General features: G+C 37.9%; 1 protein-coding gene across 1 annotated transcript in view; it reads left to right on the plus strand.

Moving 5' to 3' along the window:
* The window catches only part of LOC107688966 (type II inositol 1,4,5-trisphosphate 5-phosphatase-like), a 32,038-nt gene that overhangs the window by 13,921 nt on the left and 9,802 nt on the right, over positions 1 to 8,315 (plus strand). Inside the window, exons 7-15 of the mRNA XM_016486814.1 lie at positions 1,129 to 1,299; positions 3,033 to 3,134; positions 3,229 to 3,343; positions 4,022 to 4,138; positions 5,658 to 5,845; positions 5,941 to 6,052; positions 6,137 to 6,246; positions 6,911 to 7,046; positions 7,132 to 7,242. Of these exons, the coding sequence (XP_016342300.1) occupies positions 1,129 to 1,299; positions 3,033 to 3,134; positions 3,229 to 3,343; positions 4,022 to 4,138; positions 5,658 to 5,845; positions 5,941 to 6,052; positions 6,137 to 6,246; positions 6,911 to 7,046; positions 7,132 to 7,242 (1,162 nt within the window). The remainder of the gene's footprint in view (positions 1 to 1,128; positions 1,300 to 3,032; positions 3,135 to 3,228; positions 3,344 to 4,021; positions 4,139 to 5,657; positions 5,846 to 5,940; positions 6,053 to 6,136; positions 6,247 to 6,910; positions 7,047 to 7,131; positions 7,243 to 8,315) is intronic.

Here is an 8,315-nt window from a genome sequence, read left to right on the forward strand (position 1 = left end):
TGTATAGGTACTGTATGCTAATTTCCGTTATTACAGTTAACTATGCGAAGTGATATGGAACTGTAATGCGGTCAAGAGAGCTGCCTGGAACTACGTTCGCCATGCGTTTCCCTGAAAATAATTGCACACCTCAGAACGTTCGTCAGCCAATCAGATTCAAGCATTCAACGGCCCCCGTAGTATAAATTGTAATATATTATAAAATGTAATTTATTGCTGTGCCAGTCTTCAGTTTCACATGATCCTTCAGAAATCATTCTAAGGCTACGTCCACACGAAGCCAGAGCTTTCCCTATCCGATCTTTCTTTCCCCCTTGTCTCAAGAAATATCTGCGTCCACACGAAACCACGAAACCGACACAAAACGATGTGGTATGCATGCCAGACCAGCATGTGGCGCTGTAATTCTGCCACAGAGATACACTATAAACGGAGAAGAAGACTTGGACTATGCGCATAAACCTTGCCTGCAGTATACAAACGAACATGGAACAATGCATTTATTAATCTGTGTTAATGTTAGTTAATGAAAAGACAATCGTTCAGTGTTTGTTCAGTGTTTTTGTTGCTGTTACGTGACGTAGCGGTGTCTGACTAGGGGGCGAGACGTGGGCTGATGACGTCATAGTTTCAGAAAAAATACGGATTCGCTGCATCGCTGTCCACACGAAAACGCAAGGGTGGCGTTTTCAGATTTATCCACTCTGGGACCCGGTTTAAAAAAATATCGGTTTCACTCTCCCAAAACGCCAGATCCGTCTGGACGAAACTCCTATACGATACAAAATGTATGCGTATACAGCTAAACTCGTCTCCGTGTGTACGGGGCTTAATATGCTGATTTGTTGCTCAAGAAACATTCCTGATTATTATCAATGTTAAAATAGTTTGGCTTCTTCATATTTTTGTGGAAACCATAATACATTTTTTTTTTCAGGATTTTTTGATGAATAGACTTCTCAAAAGGAAAGCATTATTTGATACAGAAATCTTTTGTAACATTATAAATGTCTTTACTGACACTTTTGATCAATTTAATGCATCCTAACTGAATAAAAGTATTAGTATTTCTGATACTATTTCTGTCAAAATATTCTGTCTTAAAGCAGTTTGTTGATTTTGTTTCAGTCAGGAGAGAGTGAAGAGTGAGGTGAGAGATGACCTGATCCGAAACTCCCAGCCCATCCTGTCAAATAAATCCCAGATGCTCGGCATGCCCCAGTTCGGCCTGCGGGATAACCTCATCAAATGTGAGCTCCTCAAGAACGAGGACGCCTACACCTACATCAAGAACTACAGGTGTGGTTAGGTGCCAGTCGTCATGCTTGATGTTAACATTTGCCTGTTATGTCATACGCTTATTTTAACATTGCATCTGCTGCTTTTCAGAGGCCCTCATGGCCTACATTTCACAATATGTAAACAGAAATGTTATTTTCTGAGGCATTAAAGTGACATATTGTTAATTAGAGCCCTGCATTTCAGGACTTCGAGCCAATTTTCACGTCGCAGCTCACAGGCAACGGGCCTGTTTTAAGCTTCTCCTTCTTTTTATATTTTAGACATCCATCAAATAAGGTGATGGAATGCACATTTCATACAGATTACATAATCAGAGAGTATTTGTTTTCAATTTGAATGGGGTCATTTTAAAGTAGTCTTTTCGAGCTTTCTATAGATATAGTTCTCATTTCTGTGAAGCAAGTAGCCTAGATGCTGAGTTTCGGTTCATTTTTGTGCTGTGCTCCAGTTCACAGAGACTGAGACAGCAGAAAGCACATCCTGTTTGTTGTCTTTGTTACAAAAGCACAATGTTTTGTTGTTATTGTGAGAGCACACAAATAAAAGTGGACCCTTTACAGTTTCAAATGATGGATTACTCTTATCTGTAAGAGCAAAAATGTAGTATTTTAAGTTGTTTCCACTGTTATCCGTAAAAAATAAATGCAAGTGATCACGCAGGTGACTCAAAGTCATGAAGCACGCTTTAGCTTGGATATGCGTCTAACAGTGCAGGTTTATTTAGGTTAAATGTTTAAACCAACATTGTGATATGCTTGCAGTTTTATATATATATATTATATGTGGATTTTATTGTAGGCAAGTCAAATGTTGATTTGAGAAGGCTAAATTTATCAAACATGTGGTCAACTCACTGTCACTCACTGCGTCGAATTGTGCCTTATTTGTAAACGAATCCACTGTAAAATTAAGTGAACAAAGAGCAAGTTTTTACTGCCGCCATCTGGATCTTCATTCAAAATAAAGTAAATCCACAGCGTCTTGTCTTCGGAGCATCTTTATCGTTTGGTTTCTGTGTAGATCTGGGTTTGCCTATCGTTATTTACACTGCATGCGTGATTCGGTGGGCGGGGGTAAACAGGCAGTCGTTGATGATCTTCTGTGGAGGCGGAGTTTAGCCACACTATTACATCATAAAGTGGCGCATTCCACAACCTGCCGTTTTGGCAGATTGGCTTCAATACAAGCTGTTTTTAAACTAACGAGAAAGTTTTGAGTTCTGGAACTAACAGGATGTTTTTATAGCACAATGAACTCTTATCTTTGATTTCAGTTCATGACCTCTTTAACATGTCTTTGCTGAATAGGACAGTAAATGTAATGTTTGCCCTCCTAAAATATCTTACTGATGTAAATTTGTAAATTTCAGTTCAATGCATTTTTTGAAGTTGGTGATGATCATCCTTGAGTGGACATTTGCAGTACTGTGTCAGCAGTGCCCCCTTTTGGATGGAAACCTGTCCTACAGTTGCACATGCATGGACAGTATTTCTACAAAAATAGTGATGCTGTTTGCAATCATTTGCAGTCATAAGCATAGTCATTTTAAAACAACACTGTATTAAATCCAGACTCAGCCATAATTAAACAGACTCCTGTGTTGGAATGGCTTTTATTGACTATTGCAGTACAGTAGTTCTCTAGGTTTCAGTATGTGAGGTGTTTCTTAATTGATTCTGGCAGCTTCTCTCTTTGGCTTGTGTTGTGACATCATGTGAATCACTCAACAGCTTTTTCTTGGGCACCTACAATGTGAATGGCAAGAATCCAAAGGAAAGTCTCAGTCCATGGCTGGCATCCACCACCACTCCTCCAGACTTTTACCTTGTGGCGTAAGATTTCACATTATTATATTTATATTAATGTTAACAGCCATGAAGATGGACAGATCAGTGATTCTGATTCCCTGCTGTTTTCCATCTGTAGTTTCCAGGAGCTGGATCTCAGTAAAGAGGCGTTTCTCTTCAATGACACTCCTAAAGAACCCGAGTGGATGTTAGCTGTCTACAAGGGCCTCCATCCAGATGCCAAGTACGCTTTTGTAAGGACTTCCTCTGCCCTCTCACACCTGAGCTAGTGTGCACTAATGCCTTTAATCCAGATTTTTAACTCCGAAACAGAATTATTAGAATATGCTACTGATATGGATTGATTATAATTAATTACAAACTACTTATTAGTCAAGCTGTCAGTAAATTAACCATTAAGGTGAGTAAAATACTAATAGAGATCACCATATTTCCCCAGTTGATTGATTACATTAGGAGTGTAGGACATGTGATGTTTAAATATGTAAATGAGGCATTGTCTGATTAAATATGCATTATTTTGCATACATTTCCAGAGCAGAAAGCTGAACATTGGGTGAAGCCATGATCAAAGTTCTTGTTTTATTTTGTTGACATGTTAAGGTTTTGGAAATCTCTTTTTATCACTATCACAAATAAAAATAATTTTCACCATGTTTTTAGGAATAAAATGTTGCATACAATCAGGCAAATAATATATGAATACCCCTCTGTAAAAACCTTCAGAATATTCAGAATATAATTTACTAACCTCCTTGTTTGTTGACTCTGTGTTGTTTTTTTCCATGTATTAAGAGAAAAAAGTATGAAGTCAAGAAAGAGCTTTGACATGGCTCTGAAGTATTGTCATTTTTGTCATTTCCTCAAGCCTTTCTGATCAGTGTGTGAGCATTGTCGTCTGTGTTTTGCAGGTGAAGCTGGTGCGGTTGGTGGGCATCATGCTGTTGTTCTATGTGAAGGCGGAGCATGCGGCACACATCTCTGAGGTGGAGGTTGAGAGCGTCGGCACAGGTGTCATGGGACGGATGGTGAGTGGCGTCTGTTTTTATGAAAACAGTTATTCAGGACTCTACAGTGCCAGGGCTCGCAAAATTTCAAAATCGCTGGTAGCCCTTCGGGCAGACATTCTTCAGATTTTGGTAGCCCAAAATGAATTTAAGTAGCCCGAAAAAAAAATTAGCATGATTAAAAACTTCAGTGATCGCTTTTTTTTTTCTTCAAATAACAAGTCAAGAGAGTAGGGGTGCAACGGATCACAAAACTCACGGCTTGGATTATAAAGGGTGGAACGGATCACAAAACTCACGGCTTGGATTATAAAAAATATGGTTCTTTATTATTTAAATAACAGAATATTTCTTTGACACCACAGCAAAAACTAGTAGCATATAGGGATGTAACGATTCACTCAACTCACGATGCGATTCATGATACTGATTTCACAATACAATTTTCTCACAATGTTTCTTTTTAACAAAATGAGATTTAAGACAAATTATAAATGAAAAGGTGTCTTTTTATTATTTCTCCAACACAATGCTGCACATTTCTTTATGAAATTGAAATATGTCAAATAATAAAACTAACTTGAAATTTCAAAACAAATCCCAAATCAAATAATTAAATAATACAAATAAAAAATAAATCTGTTCATATAAACAAACTAATGCTTTGGCTGTGCTTTTTCCATTTAAAATCAGAGGCAACCACTGCATTTTAATCACGATCCAAACAAAGATGCTAAATACATGTTACTTAGATTGCAATTAGATTGTATAATTTCAAAATTTGAAGCAAAAACAGAATGGTTTGATTTTAGCTTTGTGAATGAGATGCAAATGTCACTCTCTGACAGCAGGTGGCGCTTATAGAACAGCAGGTGTTTATAGGCTGCTGCCCCTTTAAGACCGAATGCACGGATGCAATATAATGATGCACTTGAGATTTCTTTCTCCACTGTTTACGTTCACTTAAGATATTACCGACTGTGTTTACGAGAATATTTGCCGAGACAATTATTTTGAGATACTTTTGTGTGTATGTGTTCATTCAGATGCAAGGATACGCGAAAGAGGAATCAATTCTGTGTACGCGCATTGTCTGAAACGCGGCTCTCTGTGAATGGTCTCTCTGTTTGAATGAGTGCGCGCAGCTCCGAATGCGCGTGAATGGTTTAAAACACTGGAATGTTTAAATCGGCAAGACTTAGAAACACGTTCAAACGATCAACTACGATCCGTTTTACCCCTACAAGCGAGTGAACAAACCAAATCAAGGAAGGAATTTTATATCACTGTTCAAGATAGCCCGTCGGGCAGGGTGGTGAAACATTTTGGTAGCCCGACTGGAAAACACAATAGCCCCGGGACGTCGGGCTAGCGATTTTGCGAGCCCTGAGTGCGACTGACCCGATTGAAGCTAATGAATATTTGTATACGGAGTCTAAATTTAACAATTGTAAAGCGGCAAATTACACAAGTAATCCTTAATAGAAAGGAAAAAATAGAGCCATGTTTCTGGTGCATTGAAATAACCTTTCTCATTTAGGGTAATAAAGGTGCAGTAGCAATCCGCTTCCAGTTTCACAACTCAGACATCTGTGTGGTGAACTCCCACCTCGCCGCGCACACAGAAGAGTTTGAAAGACGCAATCAGGACTTTAAGGACATTTGTCGCAGGATGCAGTTCAGTCCAGATGACCTCACACTACCACCCCTCACCATCATGAAACACAAGTACGAGCTAAACACAACAGCCTGCCAGTTTAATTAGAGACAAAAGTCTAAATCTCCCTGTTTTAAATCTTTTATCATTCTCTCTTCACTTCCAGTGTTGTGTTATGGCTGGGAGATCTAAACTACCGAATAAGTGACCTTGAAGTTGATCATGTGAAAGACTTGATAGCTAAAAAGGATTTTGAGAGCTTGTATAATCACGACCAGGTAGGACAGAACACACTGCGGTTTGTCTGGATAGTGTTGAGGTAGATGGCAATATGAATGACCGTGGACATACCTGTGTTTCAGTTGAAACGGCAGATGGATGAGGAGGTTGTGTTTGTGGGCTTCACGGAGGGAGAGATTGATTTCCAACCAACATACAAATACGACACTGGCTCAGATCAGTGGGATACAAGGTCAGAAAACACCATCACACACTTTGATCACGCACACCATCAAAAGAGATTCTCAGCAACATAGTTTTGTGCCCAGTTGGTTTGTTGCCAGTCTGTAGATTTTGATGTAATATGCAGACATACTAGGAAAGTATTACTGTGAACAAGTATTAAACTTGGGCACATAATTCATTTTGTGCTATGGATATAAATAAATACCTTCTATCATGGTGAGCTGTTACTTTTCTAAGTGATCAGACCTATGTTTCTCGCCTAGTTAATAAAAAAAGTGAAAATTTATGAAGAATGAGGGACCCAATCCATATTTAGATACCAGAATATCATAGGGACTTGGGGTTTGGCTCTTTTGTACCAAAAGACAGCCACATAGTAATGTTCTTTTAAGAAACATTTACTAACATTATAAGTGGACTAGGGCTGCACGATATTCAAAACAAAATCTATATTGCGATATGGCTTATAGCGTTTATCAAATTTAGATGGCTGCGATTTAATTAAATAAATATATGCACTGCCTTTTTTAGAGTGAAATGATAGTGTTTTTATTTACACACAATTTAATGGTTAAAATCTCTAAATCTCTAAATTAAGATAGTATTATTTCTGGTCTGATTACTGCATCTCAGCAGTGTTGTTTGGTTTTTGTATGTGTTTGTTTATGTAGTGAGAAGTGCCGAGTTCCAGCATGGTGTGACCGCATCCTGTGGAGGGGAAAGAACATTAAACAGCTTCATTACCAGAGTCACATGACCCTAAAGACCAGCGACCACAAACCCGTCAGCTCTCTGCTAGAGATCGGGGTGAGAACACCAGCCGTGATCATGCACCCTTCAGCCAGTCCTCGTTCTGTGTCCTCTTACTGACATCTGCTGTTACTCTGCACAGATCAAGGTCGTGAACGAGGAGTCATATAAACGGACGTTCGAAGAGATCGTGAGGCACATTGACAGACTGGAGAATGATTGTATTCCTTCAGTGTCTCTGTCTCAAAGAGAAGTGAGCAGTCTTCCATCATTTAGTTGTTGACTGATACATGTTACATTTACACTGATATACAAAATTTTGGGGTCAGTAAGATATATATACTGTGTGTATATATATATATATATATATATACAGGGTACAATTTGTGAAAAAAGTGAGAATGCGGTGAAATGTAGTGTCCAGTGAACAGACACATCTGGACTGTCGTTAATGAAAACAGGGTGTGAACCTCTACCCACACACAGTCCTGAGCCAGACCCGCAGCCCAGTGAAGCATGACAGGAAGAGAATGTCTGAAGTCTTCCAGACATCTACGGAGGATAAACAAAGACAATATTCACTTCATGACACTCCTTCATCATTTACAGTACAAAAAGAATGTGCAAGCTGTTTTTGTAGTTGCTTAATGATACAAAAAGCCCTTTTTAAGGATTTGTAATGATGCATTATTTTTATTTAGGTTTAGATGCAGCTCATAGTACAGGCATTTAGAGATGCACAAAATATTCTGTATCATATTTGTTGGTATTTGATTCAGGGTACAATTTGTGAAAAAACCAGAGGGGGGGATGCTTTTGAAAATTTTTATGAAATATTTTTAATACGACAGAAACTATTTAACGTGATCACAGTTTAATAAAAACATTGTAGGCCTAAGTTAGGCCTATTAATTGTAATGATTTCATTTCCATGGTTATTCTTTTGTTTTTCTGAGCAAAAAATAAAAATCAGACATTTTTCCCTGATTTACAGAAGAGACCCACTAAAATGTCATTGTGTAACAATCTTGTCAGGCATATTTACAACAAAAATCTATTTATGACATATTAAAAGACTAATTACTTTCACCCCAAATACTAATTAGTTGTAATTTTACATTTTAAAAATTGTGCCACTATCCGAGATTTTGCCCATTTATCAGTAAAAATTGTTTACTCATTTAAAACACAAATCAAATTTAATATGCTCTCTTATTCTTTTATATATTTTAATATGTACACGTCAGAATAAGCATGTTGTTTGAATTTTTACATAAATATTGTGTTACACTGAACGACAATGTAACATTATTTCAACCAAATTTT

Source organism: Sinocyclocheilus anshuiensis, unplaced genomic scaffold (genome assembly GCF_001515605.1).
Source record: "Sinocyclocheilus anshuiensis isolate Anshui unplaced genomic scaffold, SAMN03320099.WGS_v1.1 scaffold181, whole genome shotgun sequence".
Classification (NCBI taxonomy): domain Eukaryota; kingdom Metazoa; phylum Chordata; class Actinopteri; order Cypriniformes; family Cyprinidae; genus Sinocyclocheilus; species Sinocyclocheilus anshuiensis.